General features: G+C 47.1%; 1 protein-coding gene across 1 annotated transcript in view; it reads right to left on the reverse strand.

The window, feature by feature from the left end:
- The window catches only part of LOC125453602 (dynein heavy chain domain-containing protein 1), a 198,284-nt gene that overhangs the window by 12,322 nt on the left and 163,244 nt on the right, over positions 1-22,718 (reverse strand). Inside the window, exons 34-39 of the mRNA XM_059646974.1 lie at positions 15,032-16,006; positions 11,460-11,634; positions 10,667-10,831; positions 4,654-4,858; positions 4,258-4,349; positions 2,424-2,567 (exon numbers count right to left, since the gene is read on the reverse strand). Of these exons, the coding sequence (XP_059502957.1) occupies positions 2,424-2,567; positions 4,258-4,349; positions 4,654-4,858; positions 10,667-10,831; positions 11,460-11,634; positions 15,032-16,006 (1,756 nt within the window). The remainder of the gene's footprint in view (positions 1-2,423; positions 2,568-4,257; positions 4,350-4,653; positions 4,859-10,666; positions 10,832-11,459; positions 11,635-15,031; positions 16,007-22,718) is intronic.

A 22,718-nucleotide genomic window follows, 5' to 3' on the forward strand; every position in this document is an offset into this window, starting at 1 on the left:
GCTGTACATCTGCCAATGTGGTATACTGCATCCACTGCACATCTGCCAGTGTGGTATACTGCATCCACTGCACATCTGCCAGTGTGGTACACTGCATCCACTGTACATCCACCAATGTGGTACACTGCATCCACTGTACATCTGCCAGTGTGGTATACTGCATCCGCTGTACATCCGCCAGTGTGGTATACTGCATCCACTGTACATCTGCCAATGTGGTATACTTCATCCGCTGTACATCTGCCAGTGTGGTATACTGTATCTGCTGTACATCTGCCAATGTGGTATACTGCATCCGCTGTACATCTGCCAGTGTGGAATACGGTATCCGCTGTACATCTGCCAATGTGGTATACTGCATCCGCTGAACAACTGCCAGTGTGGTATACTGTATCCGCTGTACATCCGCCAGTGTGGTATACTGCATCCACAGCACATCTGCCAGTGTGGTATACTGCATCCGCTGTACATCTGCCAGTGTGGTATACTGCATTCACTGTACATCTGCCAGTGTGGTATACTGTATCCACTGTACATCTGCCAGTGTGGTATACTGCATCCGCTGTACATCTGCCAGTGTGGTATACTGCATCCACTGTACATCTGCCAGTGTGGTATACTGCATCCACTGCACATCCACCAGTGTGGTATACTGCATCCACTGTACATCTGCCAATGTGGTATACTGCATCTGCTGTACATCTGCCAGTGTGGTATACTGTATCTGCTGTACATCTGCCAGTGTGGTATACTGCATCCACTGTACATCTGCCAATGTGGTATACTGCATCCGCTGTACATCTGCCAATGTCGTATACTGCATCCACTGCACATCTGCCAGTGTGGTATACTGCATCCACTGCACATCCACCAATGTGGTACACTGTATCCACTGCACATCTGCCAATGTGGTATACTGCATCTACTGTACCCGGTGCGGCTTCCTCTACATTGGGGAAACCAGGTGGAGGCTTGGGGACCGCTTTGCAGAACACCTCCGCTCAGTTCGCAACAAACAACTGCACCTCCCAGTCGCAAACCATTTCCACTCCCCCTCCCATTCTCTAGATGACATGTCCATCATGGGCCTCCTGCACTGCCACAATGATGCCACCCGAAGGTTGCAGGAACAGCAACTCATATTCCGCCTGGGAACCCTGCAGCCTAATGGTATCAATGTGGACTTCACCAGTTTCAAAATCTCCCCTTCCCCTACTGCATCCCTAAACCAGCCCAGTTCGTCCCCTCCCCCCACTGCACCACACAACCAGCCCAGCTCTTCCCCCCCCACCCACTGCATCCCAAAACCAGTCCAACCTGTCTCTGCCTCCCTAACCGGCTCTTCCTCTTACCCATCCCTTCCTCCCACCCCAAGCCGCACCCCCAGCTACCTACTAACCTCATCCCACCTCCTTGACCTGTCCGTCTTCCCTGGACTGACCTATCCCCTCCCTACCTCCCCACCTATACTCTCCTCTCCACCTATCTTCTTTTCTCTCCATCTTCGGTCCGCCTCCCCCTCTATCCCTATTTCTTCCAGAACCCTCACCCCATCCCCCTCTCTGATGAAGGGTCTAGGCCCGAAACGTCAGCTTTTGTGCTCCTGAGATGCTGCTGGGCCTGCTCTGTTCATCCAGCCTCACATTTTATTACCTTTGTCAGCTGCGCCCAGAGAAACAGGCTCAGGTCAAAAAAACCATCTTGACTGAACTTGGTCAAAGCAGCAGAGTGTTAATTTTTAAACTGGCCGGCTGAACTAGATCCTGTATCAAACACAGAAATGTGGTGAATGCAGTCATAAAGACCAGCTCATGCCAAATTCCTGATAGGGTTGGCAGTTTAATCAATTGAAGGGATACATAGGCAACTAAAGAAATACCCATTTCTCTTACACCAAATTGATTATATCATCTAATGCCATTTGGGTGAAAGAGGCAGGTTCACTCGAGGGGTTAGGGTCGGGAATGTACTGTCTGAGAGTGTGGGGGGGCAGGTTCACTCGAGGGGTTAGGGCCTGGAATGTACAGTCTGGGAGTGTGGGGGGGGCAGGTTCACTCGAGGGGTTGGGGTCTGGAATGTACAGTCTGTGAGTGTGGGGGGGCAGGTTCACTCGAGGGGTTGGGGTCTGGAATGTACAGTCCGGGAGTGTAGGGGGGGGGCGGCAGATTCACTCGAGGGGTTGGGGTCTGGAATGTACAGTCTGGGAGTGTGGGGGGGTGCAGGTTCACTCGAGGGTTTCATAAGGATATTGGATGGTTGTTCAAAAGGCAGCAGTATGCAGTGTTAAAGCAAGCAGGCATTAAGAATGGCATTAAGTGAGATGCTCATTTGGACAGTTGGTGCAGACATGATGGGCCAAGTGGCCTCACTGTGCTCTGTAACAAGTCAATGATTCTGAAGCTAATGGTTGCTGGATTTGTTACCTTTGGTGCTGACAAGCAATGTAATGAGGCTACGAATTCCCTTGCGGGACTGGCCCTCGGAACTCCTCAGGCAGTGGTTAATAATGCTGTCCAGTGCTGTCTGATCCCCTCTGTCTAACACGTGGCCACTATATGCAGTCACACCTGGAACGAAAAGGGAGAAAAGCAATTACATCTCACTTTAACTCAGCAAGTTGTGCAGATCAGAGAGTAGGGTCATGATGCAGGGCACTTGTGAAAAGAGCAGGGGCCAATCTTTCTCCCTCAGTCAGTGGCACTAAAGAGATGATCTGGTCTGTAAACTGCCGTTAGTGTTGGTCGGATTTTACTTGGTGCAAACTGGCTGCTGCATTTCTGCTGACCTCAAAACAAATTCACAACAACCTGAGGTTATGAAAAATTTTATATAAATGCAGGTCTCCCTTTTTGTCACAGATTAATATGGAACAGGAAGAGGATCTGTTTGGTTATGACTTGCTCACTGAGCTGGTAAGTTTGTGTGCAAATGATTCGTCACCATATTAGGTAACATCATCAGCGTTCTGCCCCACTTGTTATTTATGTGTCTTGGTTTGCTGGAGTGGGTGGAATCATTTCCAATGTTAACCAACATTATTTACAAGATACCAAGCACAGGCTGCCATAAACATTACACAGGGCGAACCAGAAGGAAACTAGCCATCAGGATTCACCAACACCAACTAGCTACCAATAGACATAACCGACTCGCTCATTTCAAAACACATGGACAAAGAGGGACGCCAATTCGACTGACACAACATAGCCATCCTAGGACAAGACAAGCAAAGACACACATGAGAATTCCTGGCACTCAAACTGGAACTCCATTAATAAACATGTAGAGTTGGACCCTATATACCAGCCACGAAGAAACAATTCCAGTTATGATGTCACCCACCTCGACAAACCAAGACACACAATAACAAGCGAGACAGAACACTGACACTTCAGTGGAGGTGCACTGATGATGTTACCTAACATTGTGATGAAACATTTGCAAATGAACTTCCCAGCCTGGTGAGCAAGTCAACAACTGCATCAACAAGCTGAGCTACAAATCTTCTCAAAATCCTTAGGAGGATCTATTGGCCTGTTGAGTCTGTGTTAGCTGTGTGAAACATCCGTTCAATTAATCCCATTCCCCCTCATAATTCTGAAATCTATTTCCCCTTCAAGTGTTTCCTCAATTTTCTTTGGAAGCTCTTGTTGAAAGTTTCCATCTCCCTTTCAAACAATGTGCCCCAGACCACAACAATTCGCTGTGGAAAGTAATTTCTTCTCATTTCCCTCTTGCTTTTTGGCACTTATTGTGAATCTGTTTCCTTTGTTGTTTAATTATTATCGATTCATCGGATGAGAGTTTCACTGACCAGGCCAGGGTTCATTGTCCATCCCTGGACTGTTAGTGCACTTCTCTCCCTAAAACTTCCCACTTCTGTCTCTTTCTTGTCTCCCCTTCTTTCAGATACTTCGCAAAACTGAATAAACTAACCCAACTTTTGGTCTCCTGCTCTGATTCCTCACTCGACATCTTAGTGTCATATTCAGTTTGATGATTTTACTTGTGAAATCCCCAGTTTGCCCTGGTCTCGGGGTATGGACCCTGCCCTGTTAATTGATTACAGTGTTGGCTTCACAATCCACATGACGATCACTCCAGCCACTACCATCAACAGCCGCTCCCGTCACCACCGGCACTCATTAACAGCAGAGTCTACCATTGACAAGATTCGCTGCAGTAACTCAGGTGCTATATCAATGCAATTTGTTGTTCAGCTCACATCCCATGAGTGAATATAAAGAAAATTCTTACCGATGAGAAGTTCGAGCAGAGAGCCTGAGTCGTCCCAGGTTGTTTGTAGTTTCATCTGAGTTTGAAGGGCAGCAAACAAATCTGCCTGTGTCCTGTGGCAGGAAATGTCAAATCAGACTGGTGCAGCACTGAAAGTGGCCATTCAGCCCATTGGGTCAGCAGCTGAACCAATTAGCTCTGCATAACTTTGATCAATTATCTTCTTACCCGAGACCTTGGATAGGCCCATTCCAGAACAGTGTAGACACTGCTTTACCTGGTCCACAGGAGACACTCAAGAGAATGTGTGTGTTTGTGGGGAGTGGTGGGGAGGTTGGAAGGTAGAATTGAGGATGAAGATTCTTGGAGAGTTTTGGAACAAAGCTCATGTGTTCTCTGAGTCCACGAGTGACTTACCAGTTATAGGAGTGTGCCTGAGCCCAGTTCCTGTAGTGCTGTCGGTGAAGGAGGATTGAGTGTAGTGCAACGAGGAGGGTAAGGTGTTCTGCTCTCACTTTATCTCCCAGTTTCGTCTGGGCCTGTTTGTACGAGTGATGCAAGGTGTTTTGCAGCATTGACGGTGTCTCAATAACCAACTTGGTAACGTGGCGCCTTAATATCCCTGCAACAAAATGTTGTATAGGTCACAGGTCACAGGTTCAAACCCAGGGGTTGAGTGGAATGACACAAGAATGGTAGAGGAAAAGAAATAGAAGGAAGATCTAGTGATAATGGACATATACAGGGAACAATGTGGCTGAGCAAAGGTACTAAAGGGTACTTTACTCCAGTCTTAAGCAAGGCAGAAGCTACTCCCTGTGTCCAGGGAAAGAGGGGTCACTTGATGGAGTTAAATTTGTTAAAAAATATTTGAAAGGCTGTACACAAAGTTAACAAGTTACCAGGACCAGGGGAAACACATCCAAGAGCTTTGCAGGGAAATGAAAGAGGAAAGGACCTTCTTGTGGTACAGTGCTAGTGTCCCTAGTCCTGAACCAGGAGGCCAAGGTTCACATCCCACCTGTTCCAGAGGTGTACAAGTACAAGTACATCTCTGAACAGGTTGATTAGAAAACAGGTTAAATGAGAAAAAAGAGCGAGGATATAATCACCAGGATTTCCTCAGACAAGGGTGGAGATTTACAAATATTATTCCCTTGTTCAAAAAAAGTGTGAGAATAAACCTGACAATGACTGAGGTAAATACAGAATTATAGTTTAACCTCGGTGCCTGGGAACAAGATAAAAATGAACCAGGTCACCACTCAGGTCAGTGCTGTCTGCACGGGGACGGGGACAGGGGAGGGTGGGGGATGGCCAATGGGAAACTCATTCACCTTGTCTGCTCTGTGAGGGTCAGTCCCAGACACTTCTCTCTGACTCCTCACACTCACTCAGCTCCCACCACGGCTTTCACTGCTGCCTGTAGCATCTACATCACCTCACTCCCAACACCGACCCCTTATCCTCCCAAACCCCTGCCTGCCTTCGGTGCTGCCTCTTTCAGGGCAAATCACCACCTTTTACCCACCTGCCCCAGCACTAACAGCCACAACACCCACTTCCAGCTCACTCAATCCCTCCCTTTTTATCATTCCAGGAGAAGACAGCAGCCCAGGACAGCATCCAGGCGGACCCCTTAGGCACCTCACCCCCAACGAGGAGAAAATTATTCTTATTATTAATTAGTAAAGTTATGCTATTAAACTCAAATTGTGCAATAATACCCACTTATAACAGAAAAGACAACATGGGATTTGATTGGGTTCTGAGTAAATTGATCTGTGGTGGTGGTGATAGCATCAGATAATAATTTCAGTGACTCCCATCACAACATGTTGCTCCATCTTTGATGCTTCTCACAAGGAGCGTGGTGAGGTTCACACGAGGCAGCAGCCAGTTGCCAATTGACAGTGATAGTTACTGGTTAACGACCTTGTGAACAGCCCAACCTGCCTCTTTAGGACACAGCTTCCCATCTACCAAAGTCATCGCAACAAGTCCAATGTCAAGAAACCTCAACAAAGAAGCCATTGGTCTGAATGACCCCGATGTTGGACATTGGGCACTAAAATCCCAAGGCAATCCATGGGCACTAACTACACAGACCCATCATCAGCCACTGTGGGACATCATTGCCATCCTGGCAGGTCACCAAGGAGATACTGCAGGAACAATGTGGGTTAGGCTACATCCCAACACTGCTCCACTGACTGTCTGAGCACTCACTCAGTCCGAGCCCATCTGCTTTCTCACAGGGTCACTGCATTGCCACACTGGATCACTGATGTTTCAGCCAAGGCCAGCAACTCTCATTCCTGTCAATCTGAGGTGTTCTTTGGTGTGGAGATATAGACAGGATGCTGGTCATGAGAGAGATCTCTTGTTCGGGGTTGGGGGGGAACAGGGGATCATGTTGGTGAACTGCACACTGAGACGTCAGTCTCACACCTACAGCCTGCAGTCTGCATGGCAAACACGCTGCACCTTCATTCAGCCAAATGGCTACACCTGAAACTGGAGGGTGTGAGTCCTCAGTCCGGTCGGGGAGCGGGGATGGGGATAATGGTTGAGGGAGCTGGCAACATCACTCACAAGCATGATACACACTCAGACGGGGTCTTGGACACAATCAGTCTTCTCCTTGAACTGGTCACTGTCAAAGGGATACACTGCGGTGAGTGGGCACTCACTGGTTAGCAGTAATCAGGGGAAAGCAGAAGCATTTCCAAGGGGATCAGGAAGGCATCAAGGGAGAGACTCAAAGTGACTTGATGGGGAATGTGCTGAACTGCATTGGAGGGCATGGTGGGCTACAGCTATGAGAAATTGAGTGTTTGATGTGCATCTGGAGTGGAAAGGCTGTTGGACAGCTGCAGGCACTCCCTTCTCCATGATGTTAGGTGTCCCCTCAGCTGGTGTGGTGTGTTCACTAAGTTGCTGCCCAGATTGATTATGAGAATGAATGGACGATGGAGACGTGAGTCTCATTATCGGCCGTCTCACTGTGTGCCCAGCACCATCTGCACCATCTGCTGCCAATGGCCTCAGAAACTCTTCCATTCCCGTTTTAGATCATTTCTACCTGAGATCATAAGATCTGAGGGAAACAGAATATATAAAACATAGAACATAGAACATTACAGCACAGTACAGGCCCTTCGGCCCTCGATGTTGTGCCGACCTGTCATACCGATCTCAAGCCCATCTAACCTACACTATTCCATGTACGTCCATATGCTTATCCAATGACGACTTAAATGTACCTAAAGTTGGCAAATCTACTGCCGTTGCAGGCAAAGCGTTCCATTCCCTTACTACTCTCTGAGTAAAGAAACTACCTCTGACATCTGTCCTATATCTTTCACCCCTCAATTTAAAGCTATGCCCCCTCGTGCTCGCCGTCACCATCCTAGGAAAAAGGCTCTCCCTATCCACCCTATCTAACCCTCTGACTATTTTATATGTTTCAATTATGTCACCTCTCAACCTTCTTCTCTCCAATGAAAACAGCCTCAAGTCCCTCACCCTTTCCTCGTAAGACCTTCCCTCCATACCAGGCAACATCCTAGTAAATCTCCACTGCACCCTTTCCAAAGCTTCCACATCCTTCTTAAATTGCGGTGACCAGAACTGTACACAATACTTCAAGTGCGCCCGCACCAGCGTTTTGTACAGCTTCACTATAACCTCTTGGTTCCGGAACTCGATCCCTCTATTAATAAAAGCTAAAACACTGTATGCCTTCTTAACAGCCCTGTCCACCTGGGTGGCAACTTTCAAGGATCTGTGTACATGGACACCGAGATCTCTCTGCTCATCTTACCATAAGCCCAGTACTTTGCCTTCCGGTTACTCTTACCAAAGTGCATCACCTCACACACTTGTCCGCATTAAACTCCATTTGCCACCTCTCAGCCCAGCTCTGCAGCTTATCTATGTCTCTCTGCAACCTACAGCATCCTTCGTCACTATCCACAACTCTACCGACCTTAGTGTCATCTGCAAATTTACTAACTCATCCTTCTACGCCCTCATCCAGGTCATTTATAAAAATGACAAACAGCAGTGGACCCAACACCGACCCTTGCAGTACACCACTAGTAAGTGGTCTCCAGGATGAACATTTGCCATCAACTACCCCCTCTGTCGTCTTTCAGCAAGCCAATTTCCAATCCAAACTGCTATATCTCCCACAATCCCATTCCTCCGCATTTTGTACAATAGTCTATTGTGGGGAACCTTATCGAATGCCTTGCTGAAATCCATATACACCACATCAACCAGTTTACTCTCATCTACCTGTTTGGTCACCTTCTCAAAGAACTCAATAAGGTTTGTGAGGCACGACCTTCCCTTCACAAAACCGTGCTGACTACAGGAACAAATTCCTCTTGATGGAAGGATCAATGACTGAGGGGCACAGCTTAAAGTCAGGGAACAAGAAGTTTACAGAGAGATGTGAGGAAAACCTTTTCACCCAGAGGTGGTGGGACTCTGGAACTCACTGCCTGTAAGGGTGGGAGAGACAGAAACCCTCTGGACATTGAAGACGTATTTAGCTGTGTACTCGAAATGTCAAGGCAAATCATTTCTGTGAAGAAGGGTCTAGGCCCGAAATGTCAGCTTTCCTGCTCCTCTGATGCTGCTTGGCCTGCTGTCTTCATTCAGCTCTACACCTTGTTATCTCAGATTCTCCAGTATCGGCAGTTCCTACTATCTCTAGAACAGTTAGGTGGTTGTTTTTGATCAGCATGGTCATGATGGGCTGAGGGGCCTTTATGTCTTCTATAATCCTGACTTTGTACAATACGGTGGCCTCCCCGCTTCCCTAACCTGTTCTTCCTCTCACCCATCCCCTCCTCCCACCTCAAGTCGCACCTCCATTTCCCACCTACTAACCTCATCCCACCTCCTTGACCTGTCCATCCTCCCTGGACTGACCTATCCCCTCCCTACCTCCCCATCTGCACTCACCTTTACTGGCTCCATCCCTGACTCTTTGACATGTCTGTCTCCTCTCCACCTATCTTCTCCTCTATCTATCTTCAATCTGCCTCCCCCTCTCTCCCTATTTATTTCAGAAGCCCCTTTCCCCTCCCCCATTTCTGTAGAAGTGTATAGGCCTGAAACGGCAGCTTTCTGGCTCCTAAGATGCTGCTTGGCCTGCTGTGTTCATCCAGCTCCACACCTAGTTATCTCGGATTGTCCAGCATCTGCAGTTCCCATTATCTCTGATACAATTGAACGCTGGTATTGTTTTGCGTTTTTGACTGTAATTTTTCTTGTTCATTTGATAGAGAGGGCAGAAAAGAGACTGCAGAGAAAGGAGAGAGACCACACCACAGAGGGAGGGAGGGAGAGCACACCGCATAGGGAGGGGAGAGAGAGCACACTGCAGAGGGAGGGGAGAGAAAGCACACTGCATAGGGAGGGGAGAGAAAGCACACTGCATAGGGAGGGGAGAGAGAGCACACTGTAGAGGGAGGGGAGAGAGAGCACACTGCAGAAGACATGGGTTTAAGGTGAGAGGGGAAAGGACCTGAGCGGGATCTTTTTCATGCAGAGTGTGGTGTGTGTATGGAATGAGCTTCCAGAGGAGGTGGTATAGGTTGGTGCAATTACATTTAAAAGGCATCTGCATGGGGGTATGAATAGAAAGGGTTAAGAAGGATATAGGCAAAATGCTGGCAAATGGGATTAGGTCAGATTGGGATGTCTGGTTAGAATGAATGAGTTGGACCGAAGGGTCTTTTTTGTGTTGTATGACTCTATGATAGCAATAAGTACAGTTACTGTTCAGGTGTAATTACTAATGATTCTCAGGACTTGTGCAGACCTGCCTGCAGTCCTTATGAAGGTAAGTGTAGAACTCCCTGCCTCCACCCAAGGACAATGTGTGATTGGGTGGAGCTAATGTAACTTCAACAATAACTCTTTCAGAACTGCTCCATCCTACATCAGTATGCCTGCACTGCTACTCTGTAACCCATATTCTGTGGCTAGCACTTACTTAGCCAAGGAATCGTCACACACACTGCTGCTTTTTGTGGATTACAAGATTCATTTGCTAATTCTGTTTCAAAATTTGAGTTTGGAGGAATAGGAAAAGGATGAGCTGATCAGGAAAAGTAACAAAATGGGAAAGTATTGTGGGGAGTTAATGAACAAAGAAATTTGTTGAACATATTTGGGAGAAGACAGATTCTGCTAGTGCTCATTCTAAGAGGAATCAAACTTTTAAGTAATTTACTGGAGGCAAAACTTCAAGAGAAAAGAGGAAGAGAGAAGAAGAGAACGTTGATGTGGCAAAGATTGAAAGCTAACGTTACTATCAAATGAATGAGTGGCACCAGACACTTGACATTCAACTTGGGAGATATTGAGAGATGTGACAGCACACACAATATGATGGAGATGAGGCACGCACCTGGCAGGGAGACATTGGGATTGTTTTTGAAAATGAGCCAGAGGCGGAAATCCTGGTGGATGATGAGCCCGGAATTGGTCAGGACTGTCATTGCCTCCTCTTCAAGAACACGGCACACATCATATTTGGAAACTGCAATGGAAGCATCTTCAGTAGGAAGGTAAGCTGAAAGAAAAATGTTGCATTGGCTGGATCAGGAACCAGACGACACCAATTTAACGTGTTCAGCAAAAAGAAGCAATAGTGATGTGAGGAGAAACCTTTCCACGAGAGGTTAGGGTGTGGATACATGGCCAAGAAGCGTGGGGGAGACAGGCAACTGCGGGACTTTCAAATGGGATTTGGATTGTTACGTATGCACGGCTACAGGGAGGAGAGAGGGAGTGGAACAAAATGAACTGCTCTGGCAGAGAGCCAGCACACACATGACAGTCTGAACAATCTTCTTTTTTCATTATCCTGTCATCCAATAATTAATTAGGTCATTGAAACTGGCACATCTCCACCAATGTCAATACCTGTCCTGGGAGTGTTTGATGGGACAACAGTGTAGAGGGAGCTTTACTCTGTAGCTAACCTTGTGCTGTCCCTGTCATGGGAGTCCTTGATGGGGACAGTGTAGATTGAGCTTTACCTTAACCCCTGTGCCATCCCTGCCCAGGGAGCCCTTGATGTGCACAGTGTAGAGGTAGGCTTACTCTGTAGCTAACCCTGTCCTAGGTATGTTTGAGTGTTGGTGCCAGTGTGGAGGAAGGCTTTTTGTTGCAGCTTGTTGATTGGGTTTTGCCCTTACCTTTATAGGCTGTGAATAGCTGAAGGAGAAATTTGAGCAGCTCACTGTCCCAACGTTCTAACAGGTGACAATTGTTCAGAACCAGCCATCTTCCTTTGCTCATGCTTGTCTGTAAATCATTTTGAATCTTGTCCATGTCATCATGTGCTCCGCAAGCAATGACATGGATTTTATTCTGAAACACAGAATGGTCTGTCAAACACTGTTATCTGTCTCTCCAGGTAAGCTTCCCAACGTCAGTCATGAAGCTGAACAGCATCCAGGACAAGAGATAATGGAACTGTAGATGCTGGAGAATCCAAGATAACAAAGTGTGAAGCTGGATGAACACAGCAGGCCAAGCAGCATCTCAGGAGCACAAAAGCTGATGTTTCGGGCCTAGACCCTTCATCAGAGAGGGGGATGGGGAGAGGGTTCTGGAATAAATAGGGAGAGAGGGGGAGGCGGACCGAAGATGGGGAGAAAAGAAGATAGGTGGAGAGGAGCGTATAGGTGGGGAGGTAGGGAGGGGATAGGTCAGTCCAGTGAAGACGGACAGGTCAAGGAGGCGGGATGAGGTTAGTAGGTGGGAAATGGAGGTGCGGCTTGAGGTGGGAGGAGGGAATAGGTGAGAGGAAGAGCAGGTTAGGCAGGCGGGGACAAGCTGGGCTGGTTTTGGGATGCAGTGGGGGGAGGGGAGATTTTGAAGTTGGTGAAGTCCACATTGATACCATTGGGCTGCAGGGTTCCCAGGCGGAATATGAGATGTTGTTCCTGCAGCCTTTGGGTGGCATCATTGTGGCACTGCAGGAGGCCCATGATGGACACGTCATCTGAGGAATGGGAGGGGGAGTTAAAATGTTCGCGACTGGGAGGTGCAGTTGTTTGTTGCGAACCGAGCGGAGGTGTTCTGCAAAGCGGTCCCCAAGCCTCCGCTTGGTTTCCCCAATGTAGAGGAAGCCACACCGGGTACAATGGATGCAGTATACCACATTGGCAGATGTGCAGGTGAACATCTGCTTGATATGGAAAGTCATCTTGGGGCCTGGGATGGGGGTGAGGGAGGAGGTGTGGGGGCAAGTGTAGCACTTCCTGTGGTTGCAGGGGAAGGTGCCGGGTGTGGTGGGGTTGGAGGGCAGTGTGGAGCGGACAAGGGAGTCACGGAGAGAGTGGTCTCTCTGGAAAGCAGACAGGGGAGGGGATGGAAAAATGTCTTTGGTGGTGGGGTCGGATTGACTTCAGGTGGACTTCACAAGCTTCAAAATCTCCCCCTCCCCCCACTGCATCACAAAACCAGCCCAGCTCGTCCTCGCCTGCCTAACCAGTTCTTCCTCTCACCTATCCCCTCCTCCCACCTCAAGCCCCACCTCAATTTCCCACCTACTAACCTCATCCTGCCTCCCTGGACTGACCTATACCCTCCTTACCTCCCCACCTGTACTCTCCTCTCCACCTATCTTCTTTACTCTCCATCTTCGGTCCACCTCCCCCTCTCTCCCTATTTATTCCAGAACCCTCTCCCCATCCCCCTCTCTGATGAAGGGTCTAGGCCCGAAACGTCAGCTTTTGTGCTCCTGAAATGCTGCTGGGCCTGCTGTGTTCATCCAGCTTCACACTTTGTTATCTCAGCATCCAGGACAAAGCAGCTTCCTGAACCAATAGCCAAATCACTAGCTCTAACACTGACTCCTCCACCAGTGATGCTCAGTATCTGCATGGTGTTCTCTGAAAAGGCGCACTGTAATGTGGCACTCCCTGCTCTTGAGTGCAACTTACATTAGAGTGACAGAGTTCAGCACTTCAGAGACTTTGGCAGAGGAAGGCAAAGAAATGCTTTTGGTTGCTCTTGTCTAAACTTTTTCATCCTCTGGGAATTGATTGTTCTGCAACATGAGAAGAAACATCGAGAAGAGGACAAGGAGGTGACCATTCAGCCCTTTCAGCCTGCTCTGCTATTTACTCTGGCCATATCTGATCATCCAACTCAATTGGCAGTTTCTGCTTCTCCTCCATAGCCTTTGATCCATTCAGTCCCAAGTGCTATGTCCAACTCCTCTTTAAGTCATATAATGCTTTGGCCTCAAAAACAGAAGTTGCTGGAAAAGCTCAGTACGTCTGTGAAGAAAAATCAGTGAATGTTTCGGGTCCGGTGACCCTTCCTCAGAACATTTTGGCTTTGACTGCTTTCTGTGGTGGCAAATCTCACAGGCTCACCACCCTCTGGGTGAAGACATTATTTCTCAACTCAGCGTTAAATGGCTCACCTACATACTTAGGCTGTGATCCCTGCCTCTGGACACACTGGCCATCAGGAACATCCTTTCTGCATTTACCTTGTCTAGTCCTTTTTTTATGAGATTTCACCTCATTCTTCTGAGCTTCTGTAAATATAATCCTAACAGATTCAACCTTTCCTGATACTTCAACATACACTTCATTCCAGGAATCAGTCTGGTAAACCTTCGCTACACTCCCTCTGTAGCAAGAACATCCTTCTTTAGATAAGGAAGCCAAAGCTGCACACGATATTCTAGGTGTAGTCTCACCAGGGCCCTGGACAAGTGCAGCAAAAAATCCCTGCTCCTGTACTTGAATTCTCTCAATATGAAGGCCAACATACCTTGTGCTTTCACATGGCCTGCTAAACCTGCCACTTACCTCTAGTGACTGGTATATGACACCCAGGTCTCAGTGCACATTCCGCTCTCTAAAGTTATAGCTGTCAGATAATAGTCTGTCTTCCAGTATTTGTCCCAAAAGTATTTAGCTACATTGAATTGTATCTGCTATGCATTTGCCCACTCATTTAGCATGTCCAAATCACACTGAAGCATTTCAATGTCTCATCCAACTTTGTGTCATCTGCAGACTTTAATCTGTATGGTTATCAAGGGTTATGGACAAAAAGTAAGAAAATTGAGTTGAGCATTATCAGAGTAGGCAGGATTTCGTTAAACTGTGCAACAGACTCAATGGGCTGAATAGTCTACATCTGCTCCTATATCTTATGGTCTTATAATTCATCAAGGCTCTTTGGACCATTTCCATTTGGAAGGACAAGGGCAGCAAATACATGGGAACACCACCCCTTGCAAGTTTCCCTCCAAGCCAATCACCATCCTGACTTGGAAATATATCACCATTCCTTCAATGTCACTGGGTCAAAATGTTGAAATTCCCTCTCTAAGGGCATCATGGATCTACCCACAGCACACTGACGGCAGAGATTCAAGAAGGCAGCTCACCACCACCTTCTCCAGCAACGCTGACAGTTTTATGTTGTAAGAGAGGAAAGAACATTGAATGTGACTGGAATTTAAGCCCTTGAACCTAATGGCTAAAAGGTGAGTCCAGTGGCCAAGCAGATGTTGCGAACCATGCGTACAAAGAAGGGGTTGACACTAGCTTTTTGCGGGGGGTGTGGTGGGTAGCTGACAGGAGGGTCCATGATGGCCAGAGGGCAAACCCTACACCTCCCCCCCCCCACCAACACCGTCCAACTCTGCAACTCCGTCCTGCCAGTCTCAGCTGATGAGATGCTAAGGCCCACAAAGTTCATGGGTTGACCAAATCTGTCAATGAAAGACACTCACCTGCATCTGGTGCTGTCCCGCCATCTGTTCAATCCAGTAGATTGGGTGTGTGGAGAGACTCGGTGAACCATCTTCAGGCAGGAGAAACATGACTGGAACATTCTGCCAGCTGTAGTTGAAGAGGGACGTGATGTTGAGACGTAAATCTCTAGTCAGTGTTCCTCCCAGCTCACAGCTGACCACATCATTCATAATCACACTCAGCTTGTGGGGCTGGAAGAATTTCCACAGGATGGCCGTCTGGAAGGTGGTAAGATGTGCAAATGAGGAGCAAGGAATTGCACTAATCACAGTTGATGAAAGGCCAAAGTACTCTCGCCATTGATTGGCATTCTTGGTGAGGGACATTCTAAGGTTCTGAAATGCAGGCAACATTTCTAATATGGAGCAACTCTCCCAGGTCTCACGACTCACCCAACTGGGCTTCAGGACACAGGCATTCTGGGCTGATGCGTCATATTTTAGATCCTGGGTCCCCCTCAGAAAGAGTTCCCACTCCAACTTGGTTACTGTGTGCATTACCTTCATGTGGCCAACAGCTACGAGGAATCTGTACAGCCGGGCATGTTTCACAAAGAGACACCAGCGGAAGTATTTGTAAAGCTCAGACATGAGGTAATACATCAGGTCCATGAAGTGGTCTGTAGAGTGTCCTGTCCCCAAAGAACGAACTCTCAAATTCCGTTTTGACAGAACTTCCCTCACCACTTTCATGAAACTGGTTTTCGAGAAGTAATACAGAGGATTGAGTCGACAGATCTGAATCAAAGCCCAGTACATTTCAGAGCCGATGTTTGAGATAATGACGTATGGGTCCTCATTCACTCCAATGGCAGTCTTCTTACTTGCATTTAAAATTTTGAGATGACTGTGTATCTGCTCCTTGGTACCCTGACTTTCCACTGCTGCTGTCTGGATGCTCTTGTCATTGAGCAGACTCGTAGCAGTTCGGATCACTTTGTCCATCAGCTCTTCCTAATGGGTCATAAACAAAGCAGAGAAAGTGTTAATGACACAAACAGCCTCTTATTATCATCTGGGGCTAGTGCCATCTGTCACTCCTCAGATACTGAATCAGCTCATTTCTGAATGCAACAAGATATGGACAATATCAGGTTTGGGCTGACAAGTGGCAAGTGACATTCACACCACACAAATGCTAGGCTATGACAGTCTCCAAAAAGACTGTCTCTTGATATTCAATGGCGTTACCATCACTGAATTTCCCACTATCAATATCCAGGGGGTTTCCATTGACCTGCAACTCAAACTGGACTCACCATATAAATGCTGTAGCTACAGGAGCAAGTCAGAAGCTGGGAATACTGCGGCGAGTAACCCACCTCCTGACTCCCCAAAGCCAGGCCACCATCTACAAGGCACAAGGCAGGAGGGTGATGGAATACTCCCCACTTGCCTGGATGGGTGCAGTCCCCAACAACACTCAAGAAGCCTGACACCATCCAGGACAAAGCAGCTGCTCGATTGGCACCACATCCACAAACATCCCACTCCCTCCACCACCGACGCTCAGTAGCAGCAGTGTGCACTATCTACAAGATGCACTGCAGAAATTCACCAAAGATCCTCAGACAGCACCTTCCAAACCCACAATCACTTCCATCTAAAATGATAAGGGTAGCAGGTACATGGGAACACCACCCCCTGCTAGTTCCCTTCCAAGCCACTCATTATCCTGACTTGGAAATATGTTGCCGTTCCTTCTCTGTTCTGGGTGAAGATATTTTTCCTCATCTCAGTCCTAAATGGCTGACCACACATCCTTGAACAGTTACCCCTGGTTCTGTACTCCCCAGTCATTGGGAACATCTCTCTTGTGTCTACCCTGTCAGAATTTTAAAGGTTTCTATGAGATCGCCCCTCAATCTTTTGAATGCAGTGAATATAGCCCTAACCGATAGGTCTGTCTTCATTTGTAAGCCTCACCAGCCCAGAAATCAGGCTGGTAAAACTTCACTAAACTCTGCCAATGATCAGAAAAGGAGACCAAACCTGCATACAATATTCCAGGTGTGGTCTCACCAAAGCCCTGTATAACTGCAGCAGGACATCCCTGCCCCTGTACTCGAATCCTCTCGTTATGAAGGCCATCATACCATTTACCTTCTTTATCCCCTTCTGCACCTGAATGCTCAACTTCAGCAACTGGTGCACAAGGACACCCAGGTCCCACTGCACACTCCCCCTCTCCCAATTTAGAGCCATTCAGGTAGTAATTCACCTTCCTGTTTTTGCTCCCAATGTGGATAACCTCACACTTATCCACATTATACTTCACTTGCTATGCATTTGCTCATTCACTCAACTTATTTAATTCATACTCAAGCATATATATCCCCACAGTGTGGAAACAGGCCACTGAGCCCAACAGGTCCACGCCAACCATCTGAAGGACATCCCACCCAGATCCAGTTCCAGCCCCAGTCCCCTGCTCTATCCCTGTAACTCTGCACTTCCCATGGTTAATGCACCTAACCTACACATCCCGAGGCACAATGAGGAATTTAGCATGGCCAATCCACCTAACCTGTGTATCTTTGGATTGTGGAAGCAAATGGAATCACCTGGAGGAAACCCATGCAGACAAGGGGAGAATGTGCAAACTCCACACAGACAGTCACCTGAGGCTGGAATCGAACCTGGGTCCCTGGTGCTGTGAAGCTGCAGTGATAACCACTGAGCCACCGTGCTGTCCTAAATCAAAGTGATGCACTTTGGAAGAAATAACAAGGCAGGAGAGTATTCAGTGCATGCAAGGTCAGTAGGAAGCTCAGAGGAACAGAGGGATCTTGGGATGCTTGCCCACAGATCCCTGGCAGGTTAAGAGGGAAGTTACGAAGGTATTTGTGTACATGCATACAATGTAGTTAACTCAGCCACATTAGGGGCATTTAAACAGTCCTTGGATAAGCATTTGGATGATGATGGGATAGTGTAGGGGGAGGGGCTTAGATTAGTTCACAGGTCGGCGCAACATCGAGGGCCGAAGGGCCTGTTCTGCGCTGTATTGTTCTGTGTTCTATGTTCTATTTATACGGGACATTTGCCTTTATCAGTCAAGGCGTAGATTATAAGAGCAGGGAGGTCATGTTGGAGCTGTACAGCACTTTGGTTAGGCCACAGCTGATGCACTGTGTGCAGCTCTGGTCTCCTCCCTATGGGAAGAATGTGATAGCACTGGAGGGGATTGCAGGGGATATTAACCAGGATGTTGCCTGGGATGGAGAAGTTTAGCGATGAAGAGAGGCTGTTAAGCTTGGGTTATTTTCTTTGGAAGAGATGGTTGAGGTGTGACCTGAGAGGGACATGGACAGACTGGATAGAAAGCAGCTGATCACCTTAGCTGAAGGGTCAACAAATGAGGGAGGCATAATTTTAAAGTGAGGGGCAGGAATTTTGAGGAAAAATGATTTCACCTTGGGTAGTGGGTGTCTGGAATGCATTACTTGGGAGGGTAGTTGAGACAGGAAAGAAGTACTTGATATATCACAACATTCCAGGCTATGGGCCTAGTACAGGAAAGTGGGACAAGTACAGATTTAGAGTAGTTTTTATTGGTGCAGACTCGATGGACTGAAGGGGCTCTTCTGTATTGCATCATTTCAAGCTTTTAAGATCATAAGATACAGGAGCAGAATTAGGCTAATCAGCTGACTGAATGTGCTCTGCCATTCCATCATGGCTGATGTTTCTCAGCCACATTCTGCTACCTTCTCCCCATGACCCTTGATCCCCTTTCTAATCAAGAACCTATCTATCTCTGTCTTAAATACACTCAATGACTTGACCTCCACAGCCCTCTGTGGCAGTGAGTTCCACAGAGTCACTATCCTCTGGCACAAAAAAACACCTTCTCCTCTCAGCTCTAAAGTATTGTCCCTTTACTCTGAGGCTGTGCCTTCAGGTCCTAGTCTCTCCTATGAGCGGAAACATCTTCTCCTCTTCTATCTAGCCCTCTCAGTAGTCTGTTTGTTTCAGACCCACACCCCCATCCTTCTAAATGCTATCAAGTACAGACACAGTCATAGAGTTGTATAGCACGGAAACAGACCATTTGGACCAACTAATCCATACCAACCACGTGCCCAAACTAAATTAGTCCCTCACCTGCATTTCACACTAATCCCTCTAAATGTTTCCTATTCGTGTATTTATCCAAATGTATTATAAATATTGTAACTGGACCTGCATCCACCACTTCCTTTGGCAGTTCATTCCACAATTAATCACTCTCTGTGTAAAAGCGTTGCCCCTCATGTCCTTTTTAAATCTTTCTCCTCTCACCCAAAAAGATTCCTGGAAAAGACACTGGCTATTCATCTTACCTATGCCCCTCATGATTTTATAAACCGTTATACACACCGCTGAAAAAAAAGTCCGAGCCTACCCAGCCTATTTTTATAGCAAAAACCTTCCATTCCTGGCAATATCCTGATAAGTCTCTTCTGAACCCTCTCCAGCTTAACAATGTCCTTCCTATAGCAGGTTGACCAGAACTGCACACAGCGTTTCAGAAGAGGCCTCACCAACGTTCTGTACAACCCCAACTCCCACACTCAGACCAATAATAAAGGCAAGTGTGCTAACAATTCCTTAACCACTCTGTCTACCAGTGACTCAATTTCATTGCAATATGTACATGAACCCCTAGGTCTTTCTGTTCTCCAGCACCACCATGAATTGTATAAGCCCTTTCCTTGAAGTTTTACCAAAATAATATACCTCACATTTATCCAAATCAAACTCCATCTGCCACTCCTCAGCCCACTGACTCTATTGATCAAGACTTTTTTGTAATCTTAGATAACCTTCTTCACCATCCACTATATCATCAACTTCAGTGTCATCTATAAACTAACTGGCTGACTGTGCCTTCTATATTCTCATACAAATTCTTTATATAAATGACAAACAACAGTGGACCCAGTACTGATCCCTGTGGAACACCACTGGTCACAGACCTCCAGTCCAAAAAACAACCTTCCACCATCATCCTCCGTCACCTACCATTAAGCCAATTTTGTATCTAATTGGCAAACTCTCCCTGAATCCCATGTGATATAATTTTACTAATCAGTCTACCAAGTGGAACCTTGTCAAAGGCTTTACTAAAATCCTTGTAAACAGTGTCTACCCTTCTGCCCTTATCAATCTCTTTACTCATGTCCTCAAAAAACTCAATCAGGGAGACACAATTTTCCTCACACAAAACTATGCTGCTTATCGCTAATCATTTCTTGTTCCTCCAAATGCAAGTTTAAGGATCACCCCCAAAAGCTACATTATAAATATATTAAAGGGAAGAGGTTTATCAGGGAAAGAGAAGGGCCCATTAAGGACCAAGGGGGCAACCTGTGTGTGAAGTCGCAGGATATTGGAAGGGGTTTTTTTTAGATTGGATTCCCTACAGTGTGGAAGCAGGCCCTTCGGCGCAACAATTGAATGAATACTTCTCTATTCTTCACTCTGGAAAAGGGGAACTTGGTACAGAATTCAGGAAAGGGATTGTCAGGAACTTGCATAGTTTGACACACGAAATGGGGTATTGGAGGTATTGGAGGCTTTATAGAGCTGAAAAACACACAAATCTCCTGATCTGAATTAATTGTGTCCCCGGTTGCTGTGGAAGGTGAGGCAAATGTTGATAGTAGGGGATTGTGACAGTAACACCATTGAATGTCAAGGGATGGTGGTTAGATTGTCTTTTATTGGTGATGGCCACAGCCTGCCATTTGTGTGGCGCGAATATCACTTGCCGCTTGTCAGCCCAAACCTGGGTATTGTCCAGAACTTATTGCATTTGAAATGGGACTGCTTCAGTATCTGAGGAATCATGAACGGTGCTGAACATTGCACAATCATTGGTGAACATCCCCACTTCTGACCTTATGATGGAGGGAAGGTCATTGATGAAGCAGCTGAAGATGGTTGAGCCTAGGACACTACCCTGAGGAATCTCCTGCAGAGTTGTCCTGGAGCGGAGATGCGTGACCTCCCACATCCATGACCATCTTCCAATGTGTCAGGTATGACTCCAACCAGTGGAGAGTTTGCCCCCATACCCACTGATTCCAATTTTGCTCAGGCTCAGTTGAATGCAGCCTTGATGTCAAGGGCTATCGCTCTCACCTCACTTCTGGAAATCAGCTCTTTTGTCCATGTTTGAACCGAGGCTGTAATGAGGTCAGGAGCTGAGTGGCCCTAGTGGAACCCAAACTGGGCATCACTGAGCAGGTTATTGCTGAGCAGGTGCTGCTTGATATCACTGTTACTGACACCTTCCATCACTTTACTGATGACTGAGAGGAGACTGATGGGGCAGTAATTGGCTGGGTTGGATTTGTCCAGGCCAGAAGTTGAGAATACTGCAGCAAGTAACTCACCTCCTGACTCCCCAAAGCCTGTCCCACCATCTACAAGGCACAAGTCAGGAGTGTGATGGAATACTCCCCATTGACACCATCCAGGACAAAGCAGCCGCTTGATTGGCACCACATCCGCAAACATCCCACTCCCTCCACACCGATGCTCAGTAGCAGCAGTGTGTAATATCTACAAGATGCACTACAGAAATTTACCAAAGATCCTCACAATACCTTATAAACACACAACCACATCCATCTAGAAGGCAAGGGCAGTAGATGTAGGGGAACATCACCACATCCAAGATCCCCTCTGAGCTACTCACAACCCTGACTTGTTCCTTCACTGTTGCTGGATCAAAATCCTGGAATTCCCTCCCTAATAGCACAGTGAGTCAACCTACAGCAGGCGGACTGCAGCGATTCATGAAGGCCGCTCATCACCACTTTCTCAAGGTCAACTAGGGATAGGCAAGAAATGCTGGGCCAGCCACCAACACCCACATCCCACAAATGAATAGGAAAAAAAACCCCTATCCTTCCTACAAATGTGCATAACTCACCCGTTCCCACATTGCATTTCATCTGTCATGTCTTTATCCACTCTCCCAGCCTGTCCAAGTCTTTCTGCTTCCTCAGTACTACAATCCATCCATCTATCTTTGTGTTATAAGCAAATTTAGCAACAATACCCTCAGCTCCTTCATCCACATCCTTCATGTCTAATGTGAATAGTTGTGGTCCCAACTCAGACCCCTATGGAACTCCACTAGTCCTGAAAAAGACATCTTTATCCCTACTTGCTACCTTCTGCCAGTCAGCCAATCCTCTAACCATGCCAGTACCTTGCCCCTAACACCATGAGGTGTAATCCTATTTAGCAACCTCCTGTGCAGCACCTTGGCAAAGGCTTCTGGAAATCCAAACAGATCATGTCCGCTGGCTCACCTTTGTCTCACTTGCTCATTACCTCCTCAATGAATTCTAACAGATATGTAAGGCATGACCTCTCCTTGATGAAGCCATGACAACTCAGCCCTACTTTACCTTGCACTTCCAAGTACTCTGCAATCTCATTCTTACCAATGACCAAGGTCAGGCTATCCAGATTATTATTTCCTGTCTTCTGCCTCCCTCCCTTCTTAAACAGCGGAGTTACTTTAGCCTTATTCCAGCCATCTCTCCCTGACTCCAATGATTCCTGAAATATCGCCACCAATGCTTCCACAATCTCCTCTGCAATCTCCTTCAGAACTCTAGTACATGGTCCATCTGGTCCTGGTAACTTATCCACCTTCAGACCT

Source organism: Stegostoma tigrinum, chromosome 6 (assembly GCF_030684315.1).
Source record: "Stegostoma tigrinum isolate sSteTig4 chromosome 6, sSteTig4.hap1, whole genome shotgun sequence".
In the NCBI taxonomy this organism is placed as follows: Eukaryota; Metazoa; Chordata; class Chondrichthyes; order Orectolobiformes; family Stegostomatidae; genus Stegostoma; species Stegostoma tigrinum.